Source organism: Mirounga leonina, unplaced genomic scaffold (assembly GCF_011800145.1).
Source record: "Mirounga leonina isolate KUSES-001 unplaced genomic scaffold, KU_Mleo_1.0 Mir_154, whole genome shotgun sequence".
NCBI lineage: Eukaryota > Metazoa > Chordata > Mammalia > Carnivora > Phocidae > Mirounga > Mirounga leonina.
In genome coordinates, this window is record NW_023270389.1 from 45,904,820 (window position 1) to 45,922,784 (window position 17,965).

The window sequence follows — 17,965 nt, forward strand, 5'->3', positions numbered from 1 at the left end:
CCATGTATGGGAATGATTAGGAGAGTGGAAATAGAAGCATGTCTGATGCATTATTAAGCAGATATGAAAAGCAGTTTTTCTGTTCTTTTCAGGATTTTGAATAACCCTTTCTAGTCATTGACAAGGAAACTAAAGTCTTAGGGATCTACACAGGCTAAGATTTTTTAATAGTCTTAGGTGGTACTTACCCAGTCTACAGAATAGTAGCTATCAGAAGCATCTCAGTTTTTGTGGTAGCCCACTTGAAGAAGAATCTATATATATGCATACTACATGACTTTTAAAAATATTTACCATATGGTTTGAAAATATCAATACTTGGCCCCGAATATGAAACATGATTATAAATGTGAATCACTTTCAGAGCTTTTGTGCATATCTTATTCCTATTCCTTGCCCTTCAAAATACCTAAACTTCATTACAAAATCTTTGTGGAATTAAATTTGAACAGATTAAAATAATAAAATTGATTACATTCACTTTGTAGTATAATTTTGGCCATTAGCCAGACTCCTGGGATTATCATGTAAATAACCCTAGTGATTGGCTGTATCACTGGGCCCTAACTCAACCACATGTGCCAACAAAAATCATATTTATTCAAATCAGTTGTAAAATGTGCCATTATTTTATGTACCACTAAGAAAGAAAAAGTACAGTTAAGTAAACTGGAGAAGGCCATCAAGTTTTAAGTTGCATCGAGGTTTCAGGGATATTAAAAGTTAAAAATATGAATTTTAGAATTGATAAGATAAGGATAAATTTGTTTGTTTAAGCTAGTAAATACCTTTAGTGGGATTACCCCCAGGCTCAGGAATGTTGAATTTGGGCCCTCTATTACACTTACAGACCTGAAGGAATTAAATGAGCAAGAAGAGTTTAGACTTTTAGTGGGACAGTGACTCAGATATGTTAAAAAACATAACAATAAAGTAGTTTATAAATACTAGATGAAGGACTCAAATGATGAGTAGAAATCTACTTGTGAATAGTATGTACAATCCAGATTTTTAAGTGCTTCACTTCCATAAAATCCTTGATTTTAAGCTTAAATTGTTATAAACTGAGAATTTTAAGAACAGCTGAGTGATATGGAAGTGGGGAGACCTTTATAGAGAATATGATTTATTCCTGTTTGCCCTTTAAAAAAAAGTATGCAGCCAACCAAATTTAGATTGTATCTACTATTAGTGATTACAATTTTTATGCTACATTTCCAAGCAACCCTTTAATGTTTCAATGCAAAAAAAAATATTCTTAAACTTTTTAAAGAGAAGGAAAAGTAATGTACTCAGAAGCATTCAATCGTTAATTCAAAAAATATTTATTGAATACCTTCTATGTGACCAGCACTGATTTATGCAGTAGTAATATATGAGGTAACAACTCAAAGATCCTTGCCTTCATGCAGTTTATTTCTAGAGGAGGGAGATAGACAATAAAAAAATAATAATAAATAATGTATACAATAATAATAAACAATGTATACAATACATCAGAAGAAAATAAGTAGTATGAAAAATAAAAGAACAGAGTAAAAGCGATCAGAATTTGGATGGGTACCGGTTACATTTTTTAATAGGATAGTCAGGGTGAGTCTCCTTTGGGAAGGGGACATTTGAGTAAAACTTAAAGGAAGTGAGTTGGCCAAGCAAATATCTGGAGGAAAAGCATGATAGGCAGGTAAAACTGGGTTCCTCTCTCAGATATCTAGAGGAAAGAACTTAAGGTGGGAACATGCCTAATATATTGGAAGAACAGGGGCCCAGTAAAAGCAAAGAAGGAAAAAAAAAAAAAGAAGAAAGAAAAGAAAATGAAGGCCAGATCATGTAGCATCTTGTAGATTATAACAATTTTGCTTTTTACTTTAAATAAAATTAGAATACATTGCAGGTTTTGAGCCTGGGATCAATGTTATCTGTCTTACATTTTTGCAATACTGCATTGACCATTGTAATGAGCAGAGGCAAGGGTAGAAGCAGAAAGACCTGTTGGGAAGATGATTTGAAGTCTGAGGAGAGATTATGTTAACAGAGAAGGGGTGGGAAGTGGCTGGATTCTGCATATACTCTGAAGCTAGGATTTCCTAGCTAGATTGCCACTGCAGTATGAGAAAGAGAAGAGTACAGATGACTCAGATGCCTGAGAACAAAAGGCATTAAAAACTGGAAGGACAAAATAGCCATCAACTGATATGGTGAAGGCTATCGATGAAACAGGATGGTGAAAGGGAAATTGGGGGTTCGGTTTTGGACATGAGTTTGAGATGTCTTTTGGGCATACAAGCAGAGAGGTGAAATGGGAAGTTCAGTGTAACTGGAGTTTGGAAGAAAGCTCTGGCCTGCAAATACTGGTCCTCATCAGCATACAGATAGTATTTAAAGCCATGAGACTGGATGACATCACTAAGGACCCAAGTCAGATAGAGAAGAGGACCGAAGACTGAGCCCTCTCGCATGCCAACATCAAGATGTTAATATTGAAGGGAAGCCAGGAAAAAAGAGATGGTAAATGGAGCAACCAGTGAGGTAGGAAGGAAACTAGGAGAAGGGGGTAGCCTGGAAGCCAAGTGAAGACATGGTTTCACAGAGACAGGGTGTCAAAGGATGCCATTCCAGTACATCTAGTAAGATGAGTGCCAAGACTGGCTGTTGTATTTAGCGAGTGAAACTTAAGAGTTGCAGGTAGTATTGCCCAAACCCTTTCCAGCTCCTTTGATAATTTTGGCGGTGTTTGGTGCCACGTTACCAAGAAAGCCAGCTACCAGCTAAGATGCTACCAAACTTCTTAATTATGTGTTCTTTATCTGTACATCATAGAGCTGCAGTACACTTGATGTTTAGTAAACTTTATAACTTTTGTAGAGTTTTCTGAGAGCTTATTACTATAAACTGCTATAGTTCTGTAGGGTACGGGCTTTCATTTCAACTCCTGTACATCTTAAGTTACGTTATGCAAAAGCGAGCCAGGTGGCTCCGACTACAAGATGGAAATTTAAACTGTCTTTAAATAAGAGTGCTCCTTTGGGAACCAAGCTATGCAGTTTTGTGTATTTTATGGAAAATGATGTGAGACTGTGTAATTTTAACACTACAATTTTTCTTTGTTTAAGCCGGAGGATTCTGGCACCTATACCTGTGTTGCTAAGAATGCTGCAGGTGAAGACACGCATATGGTCAGCCTGACCGTACATGTTCTCCCCACTTTCACTGAACTTCCTGGAGATACGTCATTAACTAAAGGGGAACAGCTACGATTAAGCTGTAAAGCTACTGGGATTCCATTGCCCAAGTTAACGTGGACCTTCAATAACAATATTATCCCAGGTGGGTCATTTAATTCTTAAGGAGATAAATACACCCATAAAAAACTCTAAGCCAATCCCCATTTCCTTTAGCTGCGGGAATTGATTGAAAAGTTACACGAAGAGATGGGGCACCCGGGTGGCTCATTAGTTGAGCATCTGACTCTCGGTTGCAGCTCAGGTCATGACCTCGGGGTGTGGGATCGAGCCCCACCTCTGGGCTCTGCACACAGCAAGGAGTCTGCTTGAGGGATTCTCTCTTTCCCTCTCCCTTCCCCTCAACCCCTCCCCCTGGGTGCACTCTCTCTCTCTCTCTCTCTCAAATAAATAAATAAATAAAATCTAAAAATAAAGGTTCCATGAAGAGTTGATTGCTTTAACTTCTATAAAATACATACCTTTGCCTGGATTTTACCCTATACCCAGTATATATATTCTTTTTTTTTCATTCTTTTGAAGGATAAGTTAATCACAGGACCATATGTGACAGGATATTAGTAGACATTTTTAACCTAAGAATAATCTCCCTCCCCCAGGAGAAGACAATATTGTATACACAGGGACCTAAACTTATCCTCCCTGATAAATGGATTAAGGTGGCTACTGTTGAAGTCCTGAAGACTCACCTAATTTGACAGAGGAGAGCTCTGCTTCTCACTGCATGAATTAACATCGATTAACCTCTCTTATAATGTAAATCAATTATGTAGAAAACTTTTGGTCACTATGTGCACTACAAGTTAAAGTAAGTGCCTGGAACCCAGAAGCACTCATCTCTGGGAGGACACGTATCTCCTTATTTGTTAGACCATGTTATCAGCACAAAGATGTTATCAGTTAATAAGAAGTTGTCATACCCAAAATTGAGTTCTGAAATACTGCACTATTAGCATTTAATAAATGTCTTCCTAGAAAAGAAGTAATAAGCTTGAATTCTTCTGTTCTAGAGATTTATGTTAATGACTGAAATTCATCGACTGTATTACCTTAATAATAACAGTATACCTCACTAAGGAAAAATAGTCTAAAAAATCTAATCAGTACTGTTTTCTGACTGTATAATACTAATTCAGCTATTTAAATTTTTAAAGCTCGATTTTCTACTTCATATTCAGCAGTATGAAATCTTTTGAAATAATTTGAATGGGGGAAAGCATACAAGGTAAACATACCAACATAATTAGATATTTGCTGGTCTAATCAGAATCTTATTTTTGTTGTTTGAGGATTAGCATGTTTACCTTATTCTCTATTCCAAATATTATAACTACTTTTATAAATATTTATATCAACAACCATTTATGGAGAAGTTTAAATCATTAAAAATTTAATCATGTTGTCATTATTACCTAACTAGCATATGTTTTCATGATTTCCCCTCTGACCTGCCAAGTCCGTTGAATTACAGCTAAAAAGGTTTTCATGTTTTTGATGTAAATTGTTTGGGAAGGAAAGGGGTGAGATAAATAAAGTGGAAAATGTCATAGGTCTGAATGAAAGATTTTTGAAACCCAGAGAGACTAGAAGCCAGATTTAGGCAACACTTAAAAGGTGTACTTTAAGTCTAAAATAATTTTAAAAGACGTTTATTTTCATTCTCTTTTCTTGTTCCTTCTGCTGTTTTTCATTCTTCAAGAACAAGTGTCTAGAGACATAGCAAATAGCTCAGGGGAAGAAATTTGTGGAAAAGGCTCTCTTCTCCAATGTCATGATGAGATCTCTAGTTCAATTTCTGACCAACTCATAAATCCAACCTGCAAAATAATTGAGCTGTTGTGATTATTTTCTTAGGTTACTGAGAGGCATTTAGTCGTTTCCTGACTTGTTTCTTTCAGCCCACTTTGACAGTGTTAATGGACATAGTGAACTTGTTATTAAAAGAGTGTCAAAAGAGGATTCAGGTACTTACGTGTGCATCGCAGAGAACAGCGTCGGTTTTGTGAAGGCAATTGGATTTGTTTATGTGAAAGGTAGGTAAACATGCTCTATTTTTAATTTATCATTTATTTATAATGAATAATTTGCATTTTGCTTCCTTATTATGTAGTAATACACTATAACTTCAGTTTATTAATCCATCTAGTCCTGTTTCACAGATGTGCAAATTCATAAGAAATAATACATTATCAACGTTCAACTCAAAAGTAGGTAAGCAAAGAGATCATTTGGTACAAAATGGAATCATCTGCTTAGATTATCAAAACTAACCAAATTATCCGGTTGATTAGCATGAGCAGTGATTCTGAAAATTCATGGGGTTCAAAAGTGGCTTCTCCCTTCTTCACTAAATTATCTCTCTAAATAGGTCAAAATCACAAAGAAATGATCAGAGCTTCCTTTTACTTACAATTATCTGTTGTTATTTCCCAGAACCTCCAGTCTTCAAAGGTGATTACCCTTCTAACTGGATTGAACCACTTGGTGGTAATGCAGTCTTGAATTGTGAAGTGAAAGGAGATCCTGCCCCAACCATCCAATGGAACAGAAAGGGGGTGGATATTGAAATTAACCACAGAATCCGTCAACTGGTCAATGGCTCTCTGGCCATTTATGGCACTGTAGTAAGTCACACTGAAATTGTTGATGGGCACTTTAACTGCCACAATTAATGCCTCTCTATAAGGTGCCATGAATTGGAAAATTTCTCTTGCATTTCTAATTAAATCATAAAATCTTAATCAATGGGTTTTTATAAAAAACTGAAACAATGCTTCAAATTTATTATTTTTAGCCTTTTCAAAGAAATACAAGCAACAAAATAATTCTGCTGCTTTGTTCTCAATCATTGATCTATTATTATTTAGCATCATTTGATAACTTCCTCAAATCTGTATTAGAGCAAGGAAATTGAAGTTTTACAGACAAAATGACAAATAAATTATAGGGTAACTTTCATCACTAAGCTAACTATTTTAGGCTTTCCAAAAGCTTCAGTCATTCAGAAAATGAGTGTTGCTTTAAGTTATTCTAATTTTGGGGTCAAGCGAATGAGCTATTTTATCTAAAAATTTCTTAACTAGACTACCTATGGGTAATTTTTTTTATCACATTGTTGAGTTAATTGATATAATAATTAAAATACAATACTTAATGACCTAATCCAATGAACCACTCTTAGTCTTTCATTCTCCTGGGTTTTATTTCAACATCGGATGTTGTTCCTTGTCCTTTCAGTTTTGAGATGATTTCTACCTTTAGCTGCTGTAACACTAGTGAGACTTAGATTTCTTTATTACCACGTTCCCCCTTTTCCTCTACACAAGTATTACTACTTCTGAAGTCCTTGGTACTTCTTCTAACACCACCAATGTTAATACTAATTATTTTTACCATACAATTTCAGATTCTTAAATATTTATCTCCAACCCTGCAATTCTTCCAAGTTCCATTCCAAGTTTCTTATTGAAAATTTCTATTTGGATAATACATTGACACCCCCAATTAAACATCTGTCTTTCTTCTCCCACCCTCCTCTACTTCCTGCAATTCAGTTCTCCTTTGTTGACTTGGTGTTTCTATTAACAAATTCTCCTATTCACAAGACTTTTAGCAAAATCTGTGACTCTAATTAGTCACCAAATCTAAACTCATGGAGTACTTATTTTTTATACCATATATCTATAAATTTGTGAATTATATTCTGTGATTTATCATTATCAGTAAGTTAGTTTTTCCTTTCTCTCCTGAAGTTCACGCTCTCTAGATAGAGACCACCCTTAATTTTTTTAAATAACCTCCATTAGAAAGGTCTCAATATTTGTTAATTTGTCCTCATTATTTTAATGCTTTTTAAGGTATCAGAACAAGAGGGGCACCTGGGCGGCTCAGTCAGTTAAGCGTCCGACTCTTGATTTTGTCTCAGGTCATGAGACGGGTTGTGAGATCGAGCCCTACATTGGGCTCCGTGCTGACCATGGAGTCTGCTTAAGATTCTCTCTCTCCCTCTGCTCCTCCCTCTCTTTCTCTCTCTCTCCCTAAAAAAAAAAAAGGAAAAAGAAAGAAAAAAGATATGGAAAAATAGTGAGATAATTTTAGATAGAAGATTATAAAAAATATTATTTTTGCCCTCAGTTTCCTAGCAATTATTATTCCCAGAGAGCAATAATCGGCTGTTTTGAAAACATTTAGGCTGGGAATTTTTTTCTCCTTCTTTTTCTCATTTTAAAACCTATTTATGAAAAAAAAAAAAAACCTATTTATGAAGGTAAATATATGTAGTTTTGTCTACTTCCATGAAAAATCCCTTCTCAAAAATGAAACTTTATAGTAGCCTCATGGTGAAAAAAGTTATTTGCCCTGCTCTGTAGGCTCACATTTTTATAAAGCACTGCTTATTTCCATAGAATGAAGATGCTGGTGATTATACATGCGTAGCTACCAATGATGCTGGGGTGGTGGAGCGCAGCATGAGTCTGACTCTGCAGAGTAAGCTGCTTTATTCAACTCTACGTGAACACCTGATTAGAGGAATGTTGCCTAATAAAGAATGTTCCTGTTTTTTTAACTTCATAGCAAGTATATTATCAGTAGCCTTCAGAGTGTGTGTAATTTAGTTTTCTGCTGCTGATAGAGCAATTTGTTATCAAGCATAAGATTGATACAGTTTTGAATATATATTTTTTCTATTTTATCTAACACATGCAGTTCAAGATTACGGTTGCTTGGCAGCAGAGCTTTCTTTTGGTTTGCAATATATTCAGCCAAGTACCCTTCACATAGTTTACCATGGTTCTGGTAATGTGCTTACAAAAATGTCATTTTGTGGCACTTTAAAATGTGTATTAAAAGTATGGTGGTTAACATAACATAATAATAAAAAAAATTGAAGAAAAGAAGTAAAGACTAATATAAATGAATTCAAAAGTGCTCTAGGTTGATTGCTATCAATCTTCCATGAAATAATTATATATTCTGGGCAGGACTATCATGCTCATCATGAAGCCCTTCAGTGTAAGCCATCAGAAGGACAGTCTCCAGAACCACTTCAGGATTGGCCTGAGGATAGCATCATTGGGTTGAGAATTTAAGTGAAAAACTTATTTTGTGACTAGGCTCAGTATTTAATGGGATAAATTTATGTTTTCTTCATTCACTTTTGAGAGATGCTCTAGGCTAGCATTTACTAACAGTTATTTGCTAAACTACTATTATCTAAGACTTTAACTTTTAATAAATAAAACTATATATTTAAACTGTACAAAGTGAAAATTATATATATATATATATACACACACACACACACACACACACACACTGTGAAATGATTGCACCAATCAAGTTTATTAACACATCCATCACTTCACAGTTACCATTTTTTGGTTTTGATTGTTTTGGTGAGAACACTTAAGGTCTACTCACTTTACAAATTTCAAGGATACAGTGCAGTATTATTTACAGTCACCATGCTATACCTTAGATCCTTAGAACTTATTCATCTTATAAGTGAAAGTTTGTATCCTTTAACCAACATCACCCATTTACCCCAATCTACTCTGTTTCTATGAATTCAGCTTTTGTTTCTTTTTTAGATTCCACATACAAGTGATATACCTTACACTGTTTATCTCTGTCTAACTTAATTAGTTTACCATAATGCCCTCCAGGTCCATCCATGTAGTTGCACATGGCAGGATTTCCTTCTTTTTATTGCTAGATAACATTCCATTATACATATGTATACTCATTTTATTTATCCATTCATCCATCACCAGACACTTAGGTTGTTTTCATATCTTGCTATGACAGTGTTTTATTAAAGTACATATTTATCAAACAATAGCCTTGTGGGATATTATTAGGAAAAAACTAGAGTTCCATGGTCAAACAAGTCTGAGAGAAAATTGATTAAACAAAGTTCATTCATTTATCAAATATATAGAGCGCCCCTCCTATATGCCAAGCCCTGCTTTGTTGCCAGGTTTCTTTACTGCAGGTCTTTCCTGAAATGTTAATATGTTGATGTGTTATAACTCAGCAAGAGAAAGGTATAATATGCCATGTTTCCCAAATAAATGTTATTTCCACGAAACCTTCCTCCCCTCTTTTTTGGGTTAATGTGGGTAGGGTGTCACAATGATTAATCTCTCCTGGAAGAGTGTTCCACTGATCTGGTTTATGAAAGGCAGCATTAGATTAGCTTATTTATGTGTACTGACAATAAGTTGATTTAAGTAAATGAGGCATATAAAAACCAAAATATTTGTTTAAAATTAAAGTACCAGAAGGAATGTTTTCATTTAGATGAAGCATTCATATTTAACTGATCATTATGTGATTGATAGAATTAATTCAACCATGAAAGATGTACATATGGAATTTTATTGTTGAGTTAATTTATAGGCTTATAGGAAATGTTCAAATATGGTATTGAAATTAAGACTCTGAGTTTTATTTGACACTTTCTTTGACCATAGTAGAAGGAGCACATGAGCTCATTTAGTCATTATGTTATCATTTAGTGTTGAATAATTAATCTGAGGCATTTAATTTATTCAGCAGCAGTTTATTGAACACATAATGTAATCTGAACACTGGGAGAGAAATAAAAGCCCCAGCCCTGAAAGCTCCTTGAGTAAAGTTAATATAAACATCAAGTAAGAAGGTATTGTGTAAGATAATGTGGACATATACATGAATAATGCATTAATGATACTGGGAGGTTCAAACCTCATGTGAAATAATTACTTCTGTAAAAGACAACATGTCAGTAAAACCTTTACATAAAATCCTGGCATATTTTGTTTTATGTTCTATTATTCCAGATATACTTCTCCATCTAAAATAGAGCAATGACCCTGAATTATCTGATATTCATTACTTCTCATTGAGCAAATCATTCCACCATTCAGTTCAAGCCTACTACATCACAGCTTTCACCTTTCAAGAATATACAGGCTCCTCTTTGCTTACCTATTTAAATGTGAACTCTTCTGATTAAATAAATGTTTAAAACCTTATATTCTGCTGCTGTCCTAAGTGAATCATCCTTTCAAAGCTAAATCCATCTCCATGCTATTTCCTTCTCTCCAAGTAGACTCCCCTCTTCTATGTATAATCAATCTTACCCATTTTTGAAAATCCAGTTCAAGCTTCTTCTTTTCCATGAAATCTCGTATTCTTTCTTGACACTGTAGACCAGTATAAACATTCTGCCAGTAGCTATATACAGCTACTTTGACATTTTTTTCCAACTTCACTTGAGCAGCTATGATCTACTATAGATACTGTCAACCTCTCCCCACTTCTTGAAGCTCCTTCCTTTGATTGCCAGGATACCATTCCCTCTTGATTTTCTTCCTACCTCACTGATCAGTTCTTAGGATCATTGTATGGGCTTGTCTTCTGTTCATCTCTTAAATAACAATGTTGTAATAGTTTCTGTCTTTGGCCCTCTCCCTCACATTTTAGAATCACTTCCAAAGCAATCTTATCCACTCATGAATGACTCACAGATCTATATTTCTAGCCCATATCTCTTCTGAGCTGCAGATAGGAATATTCTCTCATCATCTAGACATCTCTACATGAATGTCCCCACAGATACCTCAAGCTCAGTAGTTCCAAATGGATACAAATCATCATTCCTTACAACCTCCAAACAAATATGTTCTTCCTCCTATGTTCTACTGAACTGCCCAAACCACAGTATATTGTCCAAGCCAAATCCTGTAGTTGTCAGTTCCTCTCAATTCAATGACAAAATTCTGTTATTTCTTTCTTAATGGTTCTTGAATATCTTCCTTTTCCTCTCCATTTTCAGTGAATGCCTCTGATCTCTTAAGTCACTATTGTTATGCTTCTGTATTACCACATATTTACCTATTCTGTACTAAATATTATTCTACCTATTCCATTACTAAATTCTGTAGCTATATTATAGAACAACTAAATAATTATAGTCACTCATCTGTCTTATCAGTGGACTGTGAACTCCTTGAGACTAGAAGTTATATCTGTTATTTCTGAGCATCTAACACAATGCCTGGCAAATAGTAGGCTCTCGATACATGTTTATTGAATACATGAATGGTGACCAGTTATGAAAGAAAAAGTTAATAATGACTCTACCTCAAAAAGTGATGTAAAGGAAAGAAGTGAATGTTCACTATGTAAAACAGACAAAAACAATGATAACAACAATAGTACTAATAATATTATGTGCTTCCCCTGTCAAAGAGCTAGGCTTACATCATCTTAATGGAGTCTTAACAAGAATTCTCTGAAGGATACAAAGGCTCAGAGAGGTCCTAAGGAACAGAAGCAGAGCTGGAACCCAGAAAGTATGACTGTAGAGTCCATGCTATAGGCTAATATGCTTAGGAGTTTAAAATTTTGGACATTTAGTAAGTAAAACAGAGCTATGAAAAGTCTATCAATGGCCATTGCAACCTTAGTAGTTGAGAAACTACAGTGTTTTATAAACAAATCAACCTATTTTTTTTTCAAAATAATGTTACTCTATAATATTAATAAAAATGTTAATATAACTACAAAAACTAAGAAGCGCTATGTTCTTTTTTCTGTAGGTCCTCCTATTATCACTCTTGAGCCAGTAGAAACTGTTATTAATGCAGGTGACAAAGTCATATTGAATTGTCAGGCAACTGGAGAACCTCATCCGACCATTACATGGTCCCGTCAAGGGCACTCTGTCCCCTGGGATGACCGAGTTAATGTGTTGTCCAACAACTCATTACATATTGCTGCTGCTCAGAAAGAAGATACGTCTGAATATGAATGTGTTGCTCGAAACTTGATGGGTTCTGTCCTTGTCAGAGTGCCGGTCATAGTCCAGGGTGAGTGTGATCAGAGGGATACTTACATTAAATAGCACCAGGAGGTACTATTACCCTGGCTGGCTCAGTTGGAAGAGCATGTGACTCTTGATTTCAAGGCTGTGAGTTTGAGCCCCATGTTGGGTGTAGAGATTATTGAAAAAAATAAACAAACTTTAAAAATAAATATATAGCACCTGGGGCAATCCAAATCATAAAAATTATTAAGCATCTTAGTCTAAGTCTCCTTTTACCCTTAAGATACTTCTAGATTGTGGAGCTAGAACAAAAATCACATAATTTATAGACTGGAGGGAATAAAACAATACAGATTAGAGCAGTAAAATCCCAAACTCTAATAATTCAAAATCCCACACTGAAGTTTTGACTCAAAACTAAGTCAAATTTATTCTCAGAAATCCATGCATTTATTTTTCTTTAAAGAATGACATATCCAGGGCGCCTGGGTGGCTCAGTTGGTTGAGCGACTGCCTTCGGCTCAGGTCATGGTCCCGGGGTCCTGGGATCAAGTCCCGCATCGGGCTCCCTGCTCTGCGGGGAGCCTGCTTCTCCCTCTCCCACTCCCCCTGCTTGTGTTCCCTCTCTCGCTGTGTCTCTCTCTGTCAAATAAATAAATAAAATCTTTAAAAAAAAAAAAAATGACATATCCAAAAGGTAAACAGTAAAAGGTAAACTTTTTGGTCTCTCACTCTTCTGGCAGCCATGTCCGCATGAGTCAGGATTGGAGCTGAGAACACACTCTAGTTAACTATTTGAAATTCTTCTTTCCCATATGGATTTTAATTTTACCATCAAGGACAGCACCCATAAGCAGTTGCTCAGCAATTATAGATTCAGCTCTAGACCCAGTGCATAAATGAAATTCAATTTATGTTTTGTTGTTTACAAACAGAGAGACAAAAGTACAATGTTTTATTTGCAGTTCATGGTGGATATTCCCAGTGGTCTACATGGAGAGCCTGCAGTGTCACCTGTGGAAAAGGCATCCAAAAGAGAAGTCGTCTTTGCAACAACCCCTCTCCAGCCAATGGTGGGAAGCCTTGCCAAGGGTCAGATTCAGAAATGCGAAACTGTCAGCGTAAGCTGTGTCCAGGTATATCTCTTTATTCAACGGACAGGCACATGTTCAATAGATACTCATCTCTGTTCCCTAACTATGGATTGTCTCAGTGTTAATGCTTTAAATTGCAAAGTATCTGACAGTGTAATGTTTCACCTTTGTACAGTGGATGGTAGCTGGTCAGAATGGAGCCCTTGGGAAGAATGCACAAGGAGTTGTGGACGTGGCAACCGAACAAGGACCAGAACTTGCAATAATCCGTCAGCTCAATATGGTGGGCGGCCATGTGAAGGAAATGCAATAGAAATAATCATGTGCAACATTAGGCCCTGCCCAGGTGAGAATCCACTGATGAGCAAAACTTGGCTATTTTTAACTCCAGTAAAGAGGTTATAATTACCTTTTCTTCTTTGTTGTAAAAGGTATTGTAGCCTCTACCCTGGAATATATTTATGTGTTATTAATTCTGTCTCATTAATAAATTTATGAAAGGTATGACATTAATCAATGTTAAGTAAAATCCCTGATTTAATTGAATACCTTTATGTTATACCAACTGTGGTGTATTTTTAATCATGTAGAGAAAACATAGTATTTACAAAATCATAGAATTTAAAAGTAATGAGGACCTTAACATCTAATACAGCCATTCATTTTCAGATAAGAAAAATGAAGTCTAGGGTATTTAAAGACTTTCCCAGAAACACACAATTAGAGAGGGCTGAGATAATAATAGCAACCATTCACTAAACACCTGTCATGTTGTAGGAACCATGCTAGGTGCTTTATGTACATGTTGTTTTTTACTTTATAAAACAACCCTAGTATTTTAGGGCTCTTTCAGATTAAAGTGACAGAAACCAAACCTAAATAAGCTTAAGTAGAAGATTCTACTTTCAGGTATGATTGAATTCAAGGATTTGGCCAGTGTTTTTACTAGCATGTTTTCCATCTCTCGTCTCTGCTTTCTTCTCTGGCTTTATTGTCCATTAAACTCTTTCCAAGCAGTGGAAAAAATGACTGCTGGCAGCTACTGGCTTACAGGGGCCTTATAATCTAAGGCCTCAGAAAAAAAAGAGTCTTGCTCTCTCTCTCAGAATTCCTATCAACCTCTGAAAAGGAGCCCTGTTTGATTTTGTTTGGGTCTCATGCTCACCTCTGAACTCAGCTAAGTCCAGATACTTGGATAACTGGCTTGAGCTATCTACCTAGCATGTGTCAAGAGGGTCAGGCTCCTTGTTTGACAGCCAGAAAGAAACCATTTGGGATAGAAGTGTCTGGTCATTCATTAATTCATTCATTTATTCATTCATTTATCCAACAAATATTTATTGAGCACCCACTCTGTGCTCAAGTCATTGCTTTAACTGCTCCAGTTAGAATGGTAAATAGATAATATCATTCAGATATTTATAAGCCTACTGAACAAATGCCAAGAGTTGCAGTGATAGAGCATACCTGGAGAGACACCTTAGCTGAGATGGTTTAAATGAAGGGAGTGGGGGGATGCAGACAAACCAAAATATAATAGATGTTCACTACACTGGGTATTGCATCCTATTGTATAAATGAGGAAACCAAGATTCAGAAAATAGATGATAATTCACTAACGTTACATAGCTAGTAAAAAGTGAATCAAGGATTTGAATCCAGGTCTGTCCGATTCCTAAGCCTATTTGCTTAGATCCTGGGTATCTTGATTTGCAGTTCAGAACTTACATTGCATTAGTAAATATAAGTAAAATACTGTCATGAAATCTTAAAAAAATAAGCTAAAGCCAAAGCTGTTTTAATCTTAAAGAATTAGAAAGCTGATTATAATAGCATAATATATCAAAGTCAAAAGAGCCAGAACACCTGATTATAGCAGTCTTTGTACAGATTGTCAGTTATGATACTGATATAATGAAAAGCAAAATGATATTTGTAGCTGTCCTAAAATAAAAGTCAGGTTTTTTTCTCTTCATGTTGAGTAACTATTGGTTTACTGATGTTTGCTCACTGTTCTACTGGCTTACTAATTTTGAGACTTTCTCTGGTTATTTCCCAGTCCTTAAATTAATTGAATTTAACTATTGTTTTGGCACAATGTCAGTGGTACCCTGAGACAAGCAAATGAAAACATGTATCTCTTTCCAGTTGAAAGTTTAGTGACATCATATTACTAGCTGGGCACAGACCATAGTGGGAGCATTTACACCTTTGGAAGCATTTACACCATGATGCTACAAATCTCTCTCTATTTCCTGAGAGGTGGTTGTTAAATTTATCATTATACCATTGCAAACTGAGCAGGTAGCCTAAGAAAGACTTTCTCATCTGGGGGTCTGTCAGATTCTTAGGGATAGAAGGGATTTTCTTTTTATACATTGTTGTAATCAACTTGCTAATATTTCATTGAGGATTTTTTCATCTATGTTCATGAGAGAAATTGACCCATAGTTTTCTTTTCTTGTAATGTCTTTGCCTGGTTTTGGTATTAGGGAAATGCTGACCTCATAGAATAAGTTAGAATGTAATCCTTCTGCTTCTGTCCTCTGAAAGAGGTAGTAAAGAATTGGTATAATTTCTTCCTTAAATGTTTGGGAAAATTCAGCGGTGAACCCATTAGAACAGTGCTTTCTGTTTTGGAAAGTTATTAATTTTGATTCAGTTTCTTTAATAGATACAGGCTTATTCAGATGTCTATTTCTTCTTGTGCAAGTTTTGGCAAATTGTGTCTTTCAAGAAATTGGTCCATTTCATCTAGGTTATCAAATTTAAGTGTAGAGTAGTCATAGTATCACTTCATTAACCTTTTAATGTTCATAGGATCCATAGTAATGCCCCTCTTTCATTTCTGATACTAGTAATTTGTGTTCTCAATCTCTCTTTTTCTTCCTCTGGCTAGATGCTTATTGACTTTATTGATAATTTCAAAGAACCACCGTTTGGTTTCATTGATTTTATCTAGATTTCCTTTTGTCAATTTCACTGATTTCTGCTCTAATTTTTTTTTTTCTTCTGCCTTCTTTGGAATTAACTTTCTCTTCTTCTAGTTTCCTGAGGTGGAAACTTAGATGATTGATTTACATCTTTCTTTCCTAATATATGCATTCAATGCTATAAATTTCCCTCCTAGCACTGCTTTTGCTGCATCCCACAAATTTTGATAAGTTGTGCTTTCATCACCATTTAGTTCAAAATATTTTTAATTTCTCTTGAGATTTCTTCTTTGACCTATGTATCATTTTGAAATGTGTTGTTTAATCTCCACATATATGAGGTTTTCCAGTTATCTTTCTGTTATTGATTCTCTTAATTCTACTGTGGTCTGACAGCAGATATTATATGATTTCTATTCTTTTAAATTTGTTAAAGATGTATTTTATACCCAGAATATGTCCTGTCTGGGTGAATGTTGATGGTGAGCTTGAGAAGAACGTGTATTCTGCTGTTGTTGGATGGTATAGCCTGTAAATATTTAATTATATCCATTTGATCAATGGTAATGTTGAATTCAACTATTTCCTTACTGGTTTTCTGCCTGCTACATCTGTGCATTTGTGATAGAGGGGTGTCAGAGTCTCCAACTATGATAGTGGATTCATCTGGTTTTTTCTGTTTTTGTTTTTGTTTTTGGTAATTCTGTTAATTTTTGCTTCACAGAGTTTGACTCTTTTTAGTAAGAATTTATTCTTAATACTGTCAAAATTACAGAAAACTTGCAAGAATAGTATAGTACAATAGTAAGATTCTTGCTTAGGTCCAGAGTCCCTGCACCTAAGCACCATGCTCTATTGCTTTTCCAGAATCAGAACTGCAACTTAGTGTAGCACAAATTCATCTATTATAATTTGGATTTTTCTTACATACTAATTCCTCCGTAGCTGTTTTCTTTTGTATTGTTTATATACCACAATGTTTTATACTTTATCTGGTTTATATTATCATTCTAAATTTTTTCTTTTCATTCATATAAAAGAAACATTTTAACTCTGCCATATATTATGTCATTAAATTAAATTCTGGTTGGGGTGTTCTGTACTGATTTAAAAAAAATAAAAGGTCGGGCGCCTGGGTGGCTCAGTTGGTTAAGCAACTGCCTTCGGCTCAGGTCGTGATCCTGGAGTCCCGGGATCGAGTCCCGCATCGGGCTCCCTGCTTGGCAGGGAGTCTGCTTCTCCCTCTGACCCTCCTCCCTCTCATGCTCTCTGTCTCTCATTCTCTCTCTCTCAAATAAATAAATAAAATCTTTAAAAAATAAATAAATAAAATAAAATAAAATAAAAGGTCTTCAGACAAACACCTCTACTTATATGTAATAGAAACTTCACAGATAATAAATGAATAAGCATCACCCAATTGTAATCCTCCAATAAAAAAAATGCATCAGTGGCTTTTTGTTAACCAACAGCCTTGAAAATTGGACATATTAAAATAATTGGAATAGCTAAATTTTTTCAATCACACAGTCCATACATCAGTAATCCAAGTTAATAAAGAAGTAGTTTTGAGTAATATCTGCCTTATATTTAAAGGCTTTGTTGTTTCTTTTTTTCTTTTCTTTTTTTTTAGGGTTAGTCAAATACTTTTTAGTCCAAATTCTTAACAGCTAAAATACATGTGTGTGATTATGCTTGTCTGTGTCTACTAAGTACACGGATATGTAATAAACTCAACTAGAAAATAGTTAATTGAAAGAAAATCTAAGGTGTGTTTTAAACTATATTCTAAACAAAGCAGGCAAATGACAATTTAATGTCATTACTTGGTTTTCAACTAATTCTTTTGGTGTCTGATAGGTTGTGTTAAGAGAATATTTA

The 17,965-nt window shown here is 35.1% G+C and overlaps 1 protein-coding gene across 2 annotated transcripts in view; it reads left to right on the forward strand.

The window, feature by feature from the left end:
- The window catches only part of HMCN1 (hemicentin 1), a 482,021-nt gene that overhangs the window by 424,863 nt on the left and 39,193 nt on the right, over positions 1-17,965 (forward strand). For both annotated transcript variants that reach the window (XM_035010675.1, XM_035010676.1), the window contains exons 83-89: positions 3,114-3,327; positions 5,141-5,275; positions 5,676-5,866; positions 7,649-7,730; positions 11,831-12,100; positions 13,023-13,193; positions 13,327-13,497. In XM_035010675.1, coding sequence (XP_034866566.1) covers positions 3,114-3,327; positions 5,141-5,275; positions 5,676-5,866; positions 7,649-7,730; positions 11,831-12,100; positions 13,023-13,193; positions 13,327-13,497 — 1,234 coding nt within the window. The remainder of the gene's footprint in view (positions 1-3,113; positions 3,328-5,140; positions 5,276-5,675; positions 5,867-7,648; positions 7,731-11,830; positions 12,101-13,022; positions 13,194-13,326; positions 13,498-17,965) is intronic.